We start from the raw sequence: 17,223 nt of genomic DNA on the forward strand, positions 1-17,223 counted from the left end.
AATGCTTATTTGAAGACAACAAACGACCAGCCTCGCTTTCGTGCAGTGTTGATCACGTGATCAGTATTTACTACTTAAGTCTATGAATGTGTATTAGATAGACTATATTAAAGATTCCTGGTAATTTTGTGGAAATTTATTGTAGTTAATTGTATTTACACGCCATTTTATGTTCGAGCCTCGATTCCATGTTGAGCCATACAGGTCTAAAAATAGACCCCCCATAGCAGCCGCCGGTGCAGGTTACAAAATTGCCGACAACAGTTTTTGTGTTCCTTAGGGTCCCCTTAAAACATCTGGGTAGGTGGTTTGCTTTCACCATAAAAATCCCACGGGATTACATATGCTCCCTGACTAACAGTGCAATTACCAAGTGAACACAAGGTTATGGCAACCAGCGTCAAATATTTTTTAATTGTCGTATTCTTTTGTGTGGCTTTATCCCTCAGGCGTCTGTACACTAGTTATGTTGTCAATTTTTCAAAGTGGACGAGCCTGCTGTGTAATGAATTTATTAATACCTCCTAATTCAAACAAAACCATGCTTTTTAATTAGTTTTATTAAGTGAGAAATATTAGCCATTTTAAATTGCTTTTCGTCGTTGTCTTTTTTCGCTTTTTTAACGATCTACTCATAAACCACAATGATTTGCCAGTTAACTTAGTTCAAACTTCATTTTTGCTCTCTGCAAGCTGTTTAAATTTAACTTTTTTTGCTACAAATTGCAGATCAGGTTCATTTCAATCAATGCAAAACAAAGTTGTTTCTGATTAAGGCAACGCTTTTTTTTTCTCTCTTTTTCCACTCCACGTGCCTTTCGTTGTTTTCATTGAAAAACTTGGGCAAATGGCAGGAAAATCCTGCAGATGAACTTAAAATTCCTAAGTGTCTATAATTCGAGAGGAGAATTCAGAATAATGCTTAAAGCTATCCGAGCCATGTATACACTTTGTTGGGTTTTTCACATTTAATCATGTTTATCTTCAATAGATTTTCCTTCAGTGTTTCACTGCTGTGTCTATCCGAAAAACCTCCCACCCGTCCCTCCCTCTCTCTCTCTCTCTCTGATTTAGAAGAACGTTTGAAGTCTTTGAAGGCATCGAATACGGAGAGATGGCGGAACAGCTTTCGCTTTTTACAAAAATTGATTCAAGTGAAAAAAAGGAAAACGGTACATGTCAGTTACAAGATTCTTATGTTCAGAGTTTGCTGGATAAGACAGAAACAAACCAGATGTTTGAGGCTCTAATTAATAACACCTCGGTTCGTCATTCGTTTTGTAAAAGCTTTACATATCGCTTGTTGCAGCCCTTCCCCTCCCACTTCCCCCACCCCCCCCCCCAAAAGCAAGGCATATTTTTTGCACCAGCAAAAATATAAACAAGTATTTACTTCTTTCACAAAGGAGTACTAACAACACATGAAAAGTCATTTATTATATTTCAAAATTTCGTCGACCTGAACGACCCCCTAAACGTGCACTTAATTTCAAAACATTAACACCAAGGCAAACTTTTGGCCAAACCGGAGGCTCGGGGAACAATAACATACTACAATTCTCTTTTCTTTTCACACAGGAGAACAGCAAACTTATAAGTGGCTGTGCATAAAGTGTTCCCTACCTTTCGATATAATTCTCTTTAGTGTTATCGCTGTTTTGGTAAAATTAAATCGAGGGAATTTTTGAAGTCGAAAGTGAATTACAGTATTGAAATTAGCAGAACGTTACATGTACTACAATTAACTGAACGAACTATTTTAGTCACCTAGAATTAATATCAACTTTGTGCCAACTATAAAAGCAACAACTGCTCCCTTTGTCAAACGTCCTTTTGTAACTTCGATTGAGTGGCACCAAACGTAGTGCATCATTCTTGACAACTTAGGGACGCACCAATAACGAAACAAAACTAGTTTACAAACGTATTGGGTAGTGGAATCTAAGGTGGTTCTCGCTTGACTGTTAAAAATGCTGAATCTTTCCGCGCTGGTTTTTGTTGAGCTTTGTAATTGGATAGAAAAACCCCTCTCATTAATCAGAACCTGTCGAGTTTTAAACCAGTCAGGGGCAAAGCAAAGTCAGTCGCCAGTCGGGTTACGCGCTCTGTAACATTACATATTTGCACTGCTTTGCACCTGTTACATATTTTCTCGCAATTTGTACCTGTTACATATTCTCCCGCGCTTTGCACCCGCTACATATATCACGCGCTTTGTACCCGCTACATATTTTCCCGCGCTTTCTACTCGTCACATTTTTCCCGCGCTTTGTACCCGCTACATATTTTCCCGCGCTTTGTACCCGCTGCATCTTTTTCCGCGCATTGAAATCGTTACATCTTTTCCCGCGCTTTGAACCCGCTACATATTTTCCCGCGCTTTGTACTCGTTACATATTTTTCCGCGCTTTTCACTGTTTGCATAACGAAGTGCATTTTCGCCCGGCCATTTAAAAGGTCTTTTTTTGCTGCACTGAATACGATTGTTATAACCTTTACAACCAATACAATGCCAACTAGTTCAGTTCTTTTTAACAGAATTGAAGAACCCAGGAACTTTCTCTGAAATAACAAACAAAAATAGCTTTAGTTAGTTTAAGAATTGAACACTGTTCCAAAAATTCACATTAACCAAACAAATAAGCTAGTTATTACCTGTACATTTGTGCCGAATGTTTGACCAGATGATTTTGGCCTGCGAGAAGCCAAACACACCCAGCCTACCCCCTAGGTGAGTGTGGTCCTCGATATTTCCGGAGTCAGTAATCATCTCTGAACCGCGAAATACTTGCAGCCTGTAGAAGATACGGGAAGAAATAAAATTTAGCTACGAGAGAACTTTTACATGGACGGGTTAAACGATGACATCTCTGCATAGCGAGTGTCCTAAGTTAAATAATGGTTCTAGATTTAGCTGTGTAGTAATCAAATTGTATCCCAGGGAACTCATGTAATACGGACGGGGGAGCTCGTCGCACCTTTTAGAGGTTAAAAAAGCCGTTTTGCTACCTCTTAGGTTGTTCAGTCGCAAAAGGTCCACAGCGGGAACTTTTAAGGTACCTTTTAGTATATTGTGCCGAAAAAACTATGACAGGAGATAATGTGTTGTTTTAGAACTGGTTCCCCTTAAGGGTGAAAAAAGAAATTCAACTCACGCCCATAAAACAGGTTCTTGGTCCTCTTAGGAGATCTTTTCAAAATTTCCGGAGAGCACCCCCTTCCTTTTTATATGGGAGTTCCCCCGGCACTGTATACCTAATAAGCCCCGCTGCCGGCCGATGATACAGTTCCCATCTGTAAGCCGTCTTATTCTGCCAGGGAGTCTGCGAAGGATCCGACCATAGCACTTTCACCTGAAATAATAACAGGCTTTGAGATTAATTTCTTGAAGGTGCAAGCGCGGAATATATCGGTTACCACGGTTACCTCATCCGGGGTAGTGTTGGAGTTCCACAAAGCGTTCCGAAGGGTTTGGCTTGGACCACTCTTCGAATTGACAGCCTGTGTTGAAAGAAATGGGAACTAAACGTTTAATCGGTGTTATTTGGAAATGTGTTAATCAACCAAAATAAGAAGCGAGAACATGTAAAACTGAACGTTAAAGGAGCTAGTGAATGTTTAGTTTACGCATCTTGAGAATTTCAGCCTAGATTTTTCAAGTTCTTCGTTCGTAATCCGTGTCAATCTTCTCCGTCTTTAACCATCCATGTCCCTTTATGGTTTATCATCATCATCGTCGTCGTCGTCGTCGTCGTCGTCATCATCATCATCATCGTCTCTTTGGTGTTTTTCTATCTTAGTAAACTATTATTTTCAGGTTTCTTCAATTTTTAAGGTTATTTTGTACTTGGCTAAAATAACTCAAAATACCGTGACTGAGCTTAGTTAAAGCGCGAGAAAACATAAGTCCGAGCCAAGTACGTGAAAACCTGTAATTGATGTCAAGCGTGGGTGACAGTAAACCGCGCCAGGGACAGCAAAACATAATCAAAACCACGCTAGTAAAACACTAAACCAATGCCAAGGCAGGGGAAACACGTGACCAGTGCTAAGCGCGCGAAAAGTGACGTAAACCAAATCTGGATTAGTTTAGGTTTTGTAGCTGTCAGTGAAAAGGGAGCAACATTTTTTGCTGCAGACCTTTTAGAAAGAACTTTCTTATTCTTAAACAGAATTTGTAGTTCCATTCTGAGACGTGAATAGCTGAGTTATCGAAACCTGATTTGACACTTCGCCACTCTGTTCTGAACCAAGTTCCTTTAAAAAACGTTCCAAAGTACACCTAGATAAAGTGGACTAAACAACGATGTCCTCAATGAACTAGCAACAAATTAAACAGCAATAGTTTTTCGAGAGGTATAAGTAAATAGTCTTTGAGGTGTTCCCAGATGAAATCGCGATTCTGTAGATCGACTAACAATGCTTGTTTTGAGTGGAGACGGTGCAAAATACTACATACCACTTACACGTAAGTAGTACTGACCTTCAGTTGCAGTCCCGGCTCAGCTATAGCAGCGAATGGTGTTTTCTCCCAATATGTTTGACGCTTCTTCTTCCACGTGATCACGTAGAATGCGCTGCTACTCTGATAACTGAACACAATACCCGCGAAGTCATCATCGTCGTTATTGTTTATAAACAGCGTGCCTGAGAAATCAACTCCAGAAAAGCGACTGCGACCTGTCAAGGTAAGAGGGAGGCAAGGCTTTCATTAAAGTTTTCTGCAAGAGGGCAATTAGTTCCCATAGGTAGGAAAAACTTCTTGAACTGAACTTCTTTATGAGAAAAACTTTTCTCCAGTCTAGCTAAATGGTCAAACCAGGTGGGCCGGCAAAATCATCCTAACAGCTAATCAATTTACCTGGTGTCTGGCCGTTAATGAAAGTCCTGGAGATGATGTAAATAGATGCTATTTGACAAATTTAATTGTATTTGCTTACACCAATTAAATATGAAATGTAGACCTAGACTTTAAACAGGATTAGAATAAGCTTTTGATCTAACGGGACCAAAGGTCCCCCACTTTATAGACGGCGACAAAGCAGGCTACCCCGGCTGAGGCTAGTTCATGGCTTCAAACGAGTTTACTGATATCATTAAGTTACTGGAAAATAAAAAAATTGAAACGGTATACCAGAGTAGACTTTCTTTGATCTCACCAATAGCTAATCCTGGATCGCTGTTCTTGAGTTGCCAAATGTCGGCACCCTTTAACGGAATCAACAGGTTGAAATATGTTATGTACCACAATTAAATTCAAGCAAACCTGGCTATCAAAACACCGTTGCACAGCCACCCAGCTGAAAGGTTTTGCAGTTCTGCACCTTTGAACTTTTCATATCAACGCGAGTTTGATTTGAATGAAAACGGATGTGCAGGCAGGTGAAACACGAGTATTCGCACGAATAGTCGTGTAATTTTTTTCTTTCAACCTGCAGAAATATATCATTGCACTGATATATTTAGAAATAACTAAATAAAGTCAAATAAATTCTTTCATTCATCCATTCATTCAACAAAAGAACTGCTGTCACATTATACCTCGTTGCTGACTTTCCACTCTGGGTCCACTTGCGAGTCCCCATAAGGATCCAAAAATACAGTCTGGGGCTCTCTGAAGTCGGTCCGGGTGATCTGATTGTTATTAGGACAGGCGTCCTCCGTATCTGGGATGTGATCGCCGTCATAGTCTGATGAACAGCTGTCTCCTACACCGTCTCCTTTAGGATTGACAAATAAGATCAGCTCAGCGAAAGAGAATGAGATCGTTCTTGCTATATCAGCTTAAGTAGTTGAAACTACAGCCTGAACAAATTCAGTCTCCAATGGGAATCGAATATTTCTGCTATCAAGTACAAGTATCAGTATGAAATAAATTGTAAACTGTAGATAGACTTTATTACTGAAAGCGACCTTGGGAAATCTGAATCAACGTAGGTAGTTAAAGGGTAAAGGTTTCAACATGGCAGTACAGCTACAATGCTCTGCCCACGGAGCTAAGACCGGACGCTATAGAGAGGTAGACGGTTGCGAGTTCTATATGTTACCCTCATGATGGGCATGTGTGTCAGAATCGTTCATGTTGGAATTTAAAACACTGTAAAGCTATATTTCCAGAAAACCTCACAAATTCTGATTTTGCGTCAAGCAGAGTGCACAGCACTTACCATCAGTATCTTGCTGATCACGGTTGTAAATCAGTGGACAGTTGTCTTTTTCATCAAGAACTTTATCATTATCATCGTCATAGTCGCAAACATCACCTGCGAAAGAAGAAAAATACTTTAAAGGAACCACTGAGTAGCTTATGTGGTAACGTTTTTATCAAAATTTATATCGATAACTGAATCAAGCATTCTTTAGCCAGTGGCTTCTTTGACCTCTCTGCCTTATCTTCCTTTATGATTAGATGAGAAGTTTTGAAACCTGCGCGGTCGCTCAATTCTCGGAGATAGGGCGTCGGGCTTAGACACAAAAAGTTTCTTGTCGTCCTGGCTCTCGGAGGCGCTTAACTTGAATTGTTCTCCCTTGCCACTGATCTCGCGAATGCTCAAGTTAGTTCCTCGACAGAATAACTAGAATAACAGGCTTGCGATCGCCTTCAAGTTCAATTGCCATAAGGGATGGGTTTATATGTGAAAAGATATACAAAGCTTCGTATTTCATTCTCTATTCTGAAACTCATTAATAATTCATTATGTTAATTTCTGGTCGAGATACTTCCTGATACGTAGGATATTATGGAAATAAAAGAAGGCGGTACTGCACAACCTTGTTAATATGCGTTGACATTGACAAGTTCGAGTCAAACCAGGAGCCTAGGTTTCTCACTGTATTAACAGAGAAAACACCAAAGCTGACGACACGTATTGAACACTCGTTGAACTTGGAAAGTTGGTGTTTGGAACCAATGATTATAAATTCAGTCTTGTCATCATTTATCATCAATTTGTCTTGCAGCATCTATGTTTTGAAATCGCGTACACGATTCTCCATAGCTGCAACGGCTTCGTCTTGTGTTTTGGCGTCACCAGGTTTAAATGATAGATATGACTGAAAGTCATCAGCAAAACAGTTTCAAGTAAACGTGACAGAATAATATCGAACAACTTGGAAGCGTAGACGACAAAGAGTAAGGACCCCAAACAGGAACCCTGTGGAACGTCATAATTCAAGCTAAACTTTCTGGAAGTTGCACCATTCAGTGAAACGCGTAGGCTCCGATCGGTAAGGTAAGACTTAACCCTGCTGAGAACCTTTCCGCGCACGCCAAACAAGGGGAATCATGGCCGTGATGGTGTTTGGATATCTGATCTTAATTAGCATAGAGTCTTACGATTTTATTTCTACTTTACTCCTTAGTTTTAGTTTCGATTGAGAAGATATATCGAACACTCAAGACAGTATTTGACCACATTTCCAAACACCTCGAAGTTCGTTATCAGTTTTCAACTCTCTTCTCGGTGTTTGGAAATGTGGTCAAACACGGTCTTTCGTGTTTGGTATATTATGTCCTAAATGGAGCCCATGTTACCTATTTGATCGCCATCAGTGTCCAGCTGGTCAGGGTTTGGCGTCCGTGGGCAGTTGTCTATGTTATTTTGAACTCCATCTGTATCCCTACAGTCATAAAAAGAAAACGACTGGAGCAGCTGCAAAAAATGGCTTCCCTTGCACGATTTAATTTTCAGCCGCTTTTGCTGTGCAAGAATTATTGTTTGGGAAATCTCTCTCTCCCCATCCCCTCAAAAAAATAATGGTCCTTTCCTAACCGTTAAACTGTTCCGCTCAAAATTTCTTAACACAGTCAAACAAAGTTAGATAACAGAAACACTACTTACGTGTCGTAATTATTGTCACATGCATCACCCACCAGATCGTTGTCGCCATCAAGCTGTTGATGGATTGAATCAGTATTCAGTAGAGAGAAGAGTTCTTCATTTTATCAAGTCAGTTTCCTTTAACAATTAATATAGATCAGTGTGAGGAAGATGAAACAGAGGGTGTAGTGGGACACTTTGTGACCATTACGTCACATAGCATTTCGTCTCGCAACCGTCGAAACCAGTCTCTGAGAAGAGCACACGTTGTGGAAGCAAAGTTGTTTACTCCTAGCCTTGCTCGTGCTCAGTAACGTCAAGAGTGTTGTGTTATTTGCCTTGAAGCACGTTTCAGTTCGTCTACAAGGGAAGGGGGTGGGGGTTAGGGGGCGCTGAAAACTATACTCTACCTAGAGCCGGTGCCCGGCTGGCTAGCGAGGACTCGTCCTTATAGAATAAAAAGGTCAGGAAGGTTTTCAGTTTAAAAAAAAAATAGATTTCAACTTGATGATACCTGATTAGGGTTGTGTTTGTACTTGCAGTTGTCGCAGGTATCTCCCACCCCGTCTTGATCAGAGTCCCTCTGCTCTGGGTTGGCTACATTAGGACAATTGTCCTTTTCTCCAACACCTAGCGGTATACAAACAAAACAAAGGTCGCAAGAGTCGGCCCAGCTATCTCTACTCACGCTAATGTTGGTATATTCTTAACCAACGTGTTGCAAGCCTGAGAATAACAATAAGATTCGTTTGTGAATTAGCACTGAAGATAAGCCAAACACTCCGTCAGGCTTGCAATTGTTTCACTACAGTGTCGTTTTGAGTCTCGAAATAATACTGAAAATATTCATTTAAGTCTAGTTCCAAGTGATCACTACAATAGTAAAGAATATAAAATTAAGCAACCCTTTCCGGATATTGATCCTGGCGGGTTTCCATAAAGTCGCTCGATCTGTGTCAGTAAAACTATCATTTTAACAGATGCTGTTTCAGTCTAAATCGTGTTTGGTGGTTTAAATTTACGTTAGCTATGCTTCGGCAAAGTGTCCGAAATTTTTGTCCAAAGACTCATCCGAAATGAGATAAAAAGTGTCCGAAAATTATCCTTCCGAAATAAAACGTCCAAGTAATGTACTCACCGTCATAATCTCTATCATCAAGACAAATGGCTTCCTGATTTGCGTTTTCTGTGAGAGGACAGCTATCACACTCGTCTCCTATTCTGTCCCAGTCACTATCCTTCTGATCAGAATTGGGCGTGAACGGACAATTGTCCTGAAACGAAAGGAAAACCAGAGTTTTTAGCTTGGAATGGTATAGTGGAATAGAGTACGCTACAACTGATGGGCGTAGCCAACATTTTAGCCTCTCGTAATGGTGCCGGCGATTTTTGTAGTATGAATTCCTCCCCCCCCCCCTCCCCCATTTTGTTAGTATGAGCCCCCCTACCCCCTCCCCACCCCCCAGGCCAATGCAGGTTACCCTTAAATTTGTTATATTTTTCCAACACCTCGCGGGACCCATTTACGCTACTGAGACGAGAGAGGTAATGTGAGATTGAAGTTCCTTACTCCACATCACGTGATCATTATCGGCCAACCAGAGTTCAACTTGTGATGGTACATTATGTCCCGCCTATCAGATTCTATCCCTAAACCACCGACAACGTTTACAACTGCTACACGACGGACAATTGCTTTTATACGCGAACCCAAATCTTTTTTTTTTTCTCCTTTCTTTTTCTTTACGTTGATTGTGATTCACACTATTCCCAGCACTGGTACGTGTACTTACCCAATTTACAACAGAAACACAACTACTTACACTTGTCTACTTACACTTCTTAACAATACGATCCAATTACAGGTGCAAACATACAATGCTACAATTTGCGTAACTTACTCTACAAAACAATACAATTACTTAATATTTAAGTTACGATCTCAAGTTAAATCGAACTCAGACCTGATAAGCAGAAAATGATTTCAGATTTAACTTACGATCGCAAGTTAAATCGAACTCAGATCTGATAAGCAGAAAATGATTTCAGATTTAACTTACGATCGCAAGTTAAATCGAACTCAGACCTGATGAGCAGAAAATGATTTCAGATTTAACTTACGATCGCAAGTTAAATCGAACTCAGATCTGATAAGCAGAAAGTGATTTCAGATTTAACTTACGATCGCAAGTTAAATCGAATTCAGATCTGATAAGAGAAAATGATTCCAGATTTAACTTACGATCGCAAGGTAAATCGAACTCAGATCTGATAAGCAGAAAATGATTTCAGATTTAACTCACGATCGCAAGTTAAATCGAACTCAGATCTGATAAGCAGAAAATGATTCCAGATTTAACTTACGATCCTAAGGTAAATCGAACTCAGACCTGATAAGCAGAAAATGTATCAATACCAACCGGATTGGAATTGAGAATGCCGTCATTGTCTGCATCAGAATCACAGGCGTCTCCTTGGAAGTCTTCGTCGACATCCTCTTGTCCCGCGTTAGGAATGTTAGGGCAGTTGTCCTGATAAAGAACATTCGCGAAAATTAATCACAGTCAAATAATTGGTAAATGCAATTTCTGACGACTGAGGGACGAATTAGTCAGAAACTATCATTCTGACGGCACGATGGAGAGGCTCGCGGGGTGTCATGGGACGTTAATGGACAATTTAGGCATTTGGCAGGAGATTTAGGTTATTCTATATTAGTAAGTCTTCGTGTTCGTCCGCTTATTTATTGAGCTTTTGTTATAACAGCTTGTATGTAAAATCGCAAAATGCTCTAGCTTATTGGTGAGGGTTACGTTTCCACATATTTTTCGCCACATCTAAAGGGTGTTTTGTTTAGTGGTTTTTCGTATCTGGTTTTAATTGTTAAAACCAATAGTTGTAATTTGCAAGGATACAAATTACCTTATTAGACGGACTACTACATCTACATCTGGTGACTGACTGACGCATCCAGCGGCGGATCCAGACCTTGAACTAAGAGGGGTGGGGGTGGGGGGGAGGTGGACGGTTTTGTTTTTCTTGCCCTGCCAGCTTTTCTTCCTTCTGTGATTTCTTCTTCGTTTTTTTGCTCAAGATAAGGGGGTCCGGGCCCCCCGGCGCCTCCCCTAGATCCGCCACTGGCATCCTCAATAAACTAGATCTGTATTCATATTGAACGTCTCGTGTTAATGTAGTCAGAATGTGAACATTAATGGGGTATACAGCGAGACAGATTATCTACTATTAGAAAACAGTCCTAAGAAAATACGCGCCCCGATTGGTTAAAAAACGTGTTTCTATAACTCGATAGAACACAAAATTATAGCACGAGCTGTTGACGTAATGATGGCGCGAGCAAAGAGGATTTACATTTTGATAATCAAAGTTAACAAGTTGTTTTCCTTTTTTTTTTTCGTCGCGGTGTTTTCTAAAAGAAATAGAAACCATGTTCTCCGTGTTCTATAGAGTTATAGAAACACTCGTGAAAGTTTGGGAGAACTCGAAAAAGCTGTGGAAACACCCCCCTGCGGCTCGTGTTCCCACAGCATTTCTCGTTCTCCCAAACTTTCCACTCGTGTTTCTATAACTCGATAGAAACAAGGTATTTGTGCAAACAAATTTTACTAAAGAAAGAGAACGAGAAAAAGTATTGCAAAAGCACGCCTATTTTTCCTTAGAGCGGATCCGAAATAGATAACCTTATATGATTTTAGCTCTTGTGATGAAAGTCTGGTTTCTAGTATTGATAGAAGCTCCATATCTTTCTCACCTTGGCACACGAGCGATCGTGGCACGATAGTTCAGCATCTGGGATACCATCCAAGTCAGTGTCTAGTCCACAATATTTTCCATTACCTCCATAACCAATCTTACACTGTTAGAAAAAGGCAAAATCTTTAAGAACTATGATTAGGTCTAATAGCGATGAACAGCAAAAAGGAAGAACAAGTTTAAAGAGCAATGGGTGAGCAGAACAGATTTGCGCAAGCACAAATGGGATGACCCAAGTGAAAACGAAATTCGACGCCAACACAAGCACAAGCAAAATCACCCGAACATTCCAAACTGTTTAGGCGCGAGGTAATCTGGATGCAGTGTTTTCATTGGCCAAACATAACCACGTGTGGTAAATATCCTTGTGCTTGTGTTATGCCTGAGCGGTATTTCGTTTTCACGATGAAATAAGAATTATCGTGTTTACGCTTGTTCTTGCGCTTGTGCTTGTGCTTGTGAAAGTGATTGCGTCGCTAGTGAAAACCAAGCTTAAAACTCCCTAGAGAAAAGCGAACGAGAGAACGAGCGAACGAGCGAACGATCGACTGAAGGACGGCGGGCTTTACGTACGAACAAACATACGAACGAACAAGCGACCGAACGAACGAACGAAAAAAGGAAGGCACGAACAAACGAACGCACGCACGCACGAACGAACAGACGAACGATCGAACGAACGAACGAACGAACGAACGAACGAACGAATGAAAGAACAGACTGACAGACGGACGGGACAGGACGGGCGATACAGCGAACGAATATGAACGAGCGAACTGCGAAAGAATGAACGAGCAAAAGAGCGATCGAATGAAACACGGTAGAAATAATGAGCAACTTAAGTTGATCAAAGCACGATGCATTTATGAGGGATGGAAGAAAGAGAATCCGAAAGAATAGCTCACACTCGATATATCAAAATTCTAACATCATACCTAACTCCATCTATTATAGGTGCCATGCTGGATTTTTTTTCTATCGAACGTGATCCGTTTAACGCTTACCAGTAAGATTAGAATAAGTTGTTGAAAAAGAGATAGCTAGAGCTAAATTGCGACTTCCAAATAAAACCTGATAAGGTGATGTAATAATTACACCGTTTTAAATGTTGCCGAGCGGTTAGTATCCTTGAAAATTACAAGACTGATTTCGTACTTGGCAAACAAAGGCTCTTCCTCCTTCAGTCAGAATGCAGTCGGCGTTCTTGTCACAGGAACCATGTTCTTCAGAGCAGAAGTCAATTTGTTGCTGGTTTAGCAGCGATGGACCAGCAGCTCCTTTGTGACTGTTACCATTACAGTAACCGCACTCTTCCAGATATCTCCTTATGGTCTGAGAATCAGATGCCTGTAACAGGAAAAAGAAAACATAGTGTAAGACAGCAATAAGATAAAAAAAAAAACTTGACTGAAACACGCCTACTCTTGGAAATAAACTTTTCCTAAGGCCTTGTTCAGACTACGCCGGAGAAATTTCAAAATGACGTTTTACTCTGAAAACGCATCAAATGTTTTCCGTCCACACTACACCGGAGAAATTTGAAGACGGCGTTTATTCTGAAAACGTATTAAATATTTTCCGTCCACACTACGCTGGGGAAATTTGAAAACGGCGTTTTTACTCTGAAAACGCATCAAATGTCCTCCGTCCACACTACGCCGGAGAAATTTGAAAACGCGTCGACAGAAACGCTTCAGTGCGCCCTCCAAGGTTAGGGTTGATCACATGATTTTAGTGGCGTCATCGTTTTCTAAAAAGCTCCGTTTTCAAAACGTTTTCCGTCCACACGAAAACGCAAAGCTGGCGCTTTTAAATTCCTCCAATTTCAGAAATACGGCCTATTCAACACTACGCCGGCGAAATTTGAACACGCAGCTTTATTTCTACGGTTAGACCTACCGTCCACAATAATCCGTCACGACAACGGAGCTTTCCGAAAACGCTATTCAAACTGGAGGAATTTGAAAACACCGGCGGTTCGGCGGCTCCTCCCAGCTTCCGACTACTGCCGAGCGGGAGGTAATCAAATCGTTGAGCACAGTTCAGACAACGAAACAGTGTTCGGCAGTAGTCGGAAGTTAGGAGGAGCCGCCGAGCATTTGATTGACGGTAGCGAAAAACGCATTTGTCGGTTGAGCTTTGAATTTTAGAGTCCGCATGTTATTGAAAGGTGCAGAAAAATTCCTCGGGCGTAGTGTGAACGGAAAATATTTGATGCGGTTTTAGAGTGAAACCTCCGTTTTCAAATTCCTCCGGCGTAGTGTGGACGAGGTTTTAAAATTCTGGAAATCAAGCGAAATGGAAATTCCAAGTAAGAAAGTTCGAAAATTAAGATATACAGCGCAAGGTTGGCCTCTTTTTCAGAAATATTCGGAAAAATTATGTTCCATTCGCCACGGGAAATTTCCAGAAATTTAATTAAATGACCGTTAGGTAATTTTTGGTCGAATAGAAAGCACTTACTTATCACATTTTTAATTACTAGCGTTAGAGTGCCTTGGACTAAACTTACAAAAATGACACAAAAGTTTTGATAAAAATAACACAAACATCTCACTTGTAATGATACGTCATTTTTGATGTCTTCAAGGGCTTGCTCCAAGCCTTGCACCATTCCTGATAGCTTGTCTATCTGATCTGTGTTATCTTTGCTCGGACAGGGCTGTTCAACTGATTCTTGAGGGAAAGCTTCTGTTGTTATAAAAAAAAAAAGTCTCACAAATTGACGACTTATTCTTTTCCTCTCATCCTTTCTAGTTTCTAGAGTGATTAACATTTACATGACTTGTTTTCGTAGTTTAAAAGCGATATTATGAAGGAAAAAATGTTTTTAATAGGAATTCAACAGAAAATCAATCACTAGGGATGGAACTGAAAACTGTTAAGAGGTGGTTATAAGTCCTGCACCAGTACAACCTCAGAAAGGGTTTTGGGAGTCGGCTTATAATCACGGAAAGGTTAACTTAGAAGTCTGATTGATTGTTTGGTTTTTTTGCTAGCAGAAGGGTGGGGCTATGACCCTTATAGGGAAATCTTTGTTAAAAATATCTGTCTGCTTAATTAGTCTTGGAACGAGTCAGAAAAATATCAACTCTGAATGTTGAAAGTGCATGTATGATTTAAAAACTCAAAATTGTCAAAAAAATATATGGTCTCATTAGCCCTTTTGCCGCCCTTTTGAAGGCAAATATGGTAGGCAAAAATCTCTATCAATATTGCACCCAAAGAGCTAAACATTTCAATAGTTTTTAAGTTTGCGAACTCTATATATTTCTCTACCCAAGGTCAATGAGGCAAAATTGAAATATGACCCAATAAGTAGGAAAGAGATGTGGGTGGGGTGGGTGTGTGGGGATTATAACTGGGCGTCATCCAAAGTTGAACAGGAAAGTACTCTGAACTTTTAGTCCAAGCTAAAAAAAACAAAAGTTTGTTTCAATACTTACGAGAAAATGCAGTAGTAGCTTGTCTGCATCGCGACGGATTCACATACCAAGAATGATTTCTATTAAAAATCAGGCGAAGATCTCTCAGACTACCCTAAAAATACAGCGCAAAGATTTTAGAACTATTAAATTAAGCTTAAGTAGTAGTTTAATCAGCTCTCAAAAGCACAGATTTGCTACAGATATCTAAAATTAATGGCAAAATAGTAAATATAACACTATTTTAATTTTGAGAATTGGAAAAAAACAATCGCACCTAAAATGTAAGCTTACTCGCCTTCCATTTTGACCAAGATGACTTCTCGCCTCGTGCTCTTTGTCCAAGAAGGAAGCGAAGCGAGCGATTCCGAACATTGGCTGACAACTGTGAATTTATGTCCCACACTCCAATAAATTCACAATTTATAAAAAGCTCTACAGCTGACATCGTATCGTTTGAATCTGTTTTGCTGTAGATACGGACAATGATATTGTACCATTCCTCCGTATCAATGTTCAAGTGTTTGAAAGGCAATCCTCTCTCGCGGCCAACAGTCAACAACACTTTAATTCCAAGTTTACGTCGTGCAGAATCCGTCCAAAAGGCTAAAATCGCCTTGCCCGAATTTTTGTCCTCTAAAGAGAACACGGTATCCGTGCCAGAACGTTTTGCGGCCATTTTCAAGTTCGCAATTATCATGAACTCGTCATGCTGTTGTAGAAGAGTGGTAAGCTCTTGAACCACGTTGTCGGAAGCTAAAATTCTCGGTATTGCATCCGTCAATCGAAATTCAGTGAAACCTAGCTCCTGTTCACGATAGATCCCTGGAATCTGGGTATCCACCTGGAAAGCCTCCAACAAATTCACTTCTAAAAAGTTAAAAGTATTAATGCAAGCTTGAGCTCAGGTAAAGAAAGAAAACAACATGATCATTGAATCTAAAAGTACTGCCGCCATTTTGCAAACCATGCAAGTTAAACCGAAGACAGTCAAGGCGATTGAAATGGTACCTACCTAACGAATTAGTGAATCGGAAAACACTTACGCACAAAAAGTAGCCAAGAAAAACTCGCAAAGGGATGAAAATCATGTTTTCTCTTTCAGAAACAGCTGTAAACTGCTATAAAAGAAAACCCGCAATTACAGGCCTGCTCTAGGTTTGATGACACGTTCCTTCAGATGAGACCACGAGTCATTTTGCATGCTGGAATGTGAGTGGTGCTTTCACTAAAAGTGACAAAGGCAAAGCATTCAAAGGGTTTTACTGAATGCAACTTTTTTCCTATAGTGGGGTTGCCCTTGTTTGGTTTAACATAAACAATAAGTATTTTTGGCATGAAAAGGCAATCATCTTTGCATTTTCGGCTGACAAATCACTAACAAGTTTTTACAGAAGTACACAGAAGTAGTGAAAGTTTGGAGAATTTGCTAATCACATGGTTTCAGACGCCATCTTGCTGGGGGCAAACCCAGCAAAAATTGCAGTCAATGTATGGGGAAAATTAAAAGTTCGATCCCCAGTTAGTTGAGAGTAATAATTATTGACGTTCTGGATATTTAATGAGTCACAAGGAGGCAGATAGCCAGCAGAGAGGGTTTTTTAATCAAATTTGGGGAACATAGATTTGCGTGAGGCGAGGAACTGTACTTTTAATTTTTTACACAAATGTCGCTAAATTTTCCCGCGAATTGCGACAAAGTTTTTACAGAGAAATGTATGGAAAAATGAAAACCTTCATTGTGGCTTTTCTAACGAAGCTATTTCTCTCAAATGTGATCAGTAAATTCTTTTACCTAACAGCTTTTACCGGAAATGCTTAAAAAATTGCCTTGAATTGTTTGTCTTGAATTGAACTTCTCCATTAGAGATGGGGTTAGGTGGAGAGAGCTCGCGCTGAGGTTTGTGCCTGGTAATTTGCCAGGACAGATAGTCGGTTCGCCCTGACTGCTAGCTCCGTGGTCAAAGGATCAACGGAGAAAGATAAATAAGCGTGTTTTGTGTAATTTTGTTTCATTATGCCCACAATGTTGTCTTTTTCGCTCGCTTAGCTTCTTTGAATTTAAAAGTCAGGGCGAACGGACTTTTAGTCCTTGGCGAACTGACATCGGGCGAAACGACTGGCCACCGACTAGTATTGCTATATCCCCTTCCCGAATGGGTTGCGAATCCATGGCAAAGTTACCCCGGCATAAATTCGCCGTTACC

At 40.4% G+C, this 17,223-nt stretch overlaps 1 protein-coding gene across 1 annotated transcript; it reads right to left on the reverse strand.

Moving 5' to 3' along the window:
- Positions 1–1,557: 1,557 nt before the first annotated feature.
- LOC110043364 (cartilage oligomeric matrix protein-like) lies at positions 1,558–16,180 on the reverse strand. The gene is made up of 19 exons (XM_089296297.1): positions 16,032–16,180; positions 15,315–15,886; positions 15,038–15,131; positions 14,149–14,282; positions 12,747–12,938; positions 11,590–11,694; positions 10,241–10,351; positions 8,959–9,094; positions 8,335–8,450; positions 7,842–7,894; positions 7,535–7,620; positions 6,168–6,263; positions 5,542–5,720; positions 5,160–5,208; positions 4,484–4,680; positions 3,427–3,501; positions 3,256–3,353; positions 2,656–2,795; positions 1,558–2,562 (listed from the first exon to the last, which is right to left on the reverse strand). Exons 1-19 carry the CDS (start codon positions 16,105–16,107, stop codon positions 2,522–2,524), a joined length of 2,550 nt encoding a protein of 849 aa, XP_089152423.1. The 5' UTR covers positions 16,108–16,180; the 3' UTR covers positions 1,558–2,521.
- Between the last annotated feature and the right edge of the window lie 1,043 nt (positions 16,181–17,223).

This window comes from Orbicella faveolata, unplaced genomic scaffold (assembly GCF_042242905.1).
Source record: "Orbicella faveolata isolate gen_17 unplaced genomic scaffold, um_ofav_v1 contig_26, whole genome shotgun sequence".
NCBI lineage: Eukaryota > Metazoa > Cnidaria > Anthozoa > Scleractinia > Merulinidae > Orbicella > Orbicella faveolata.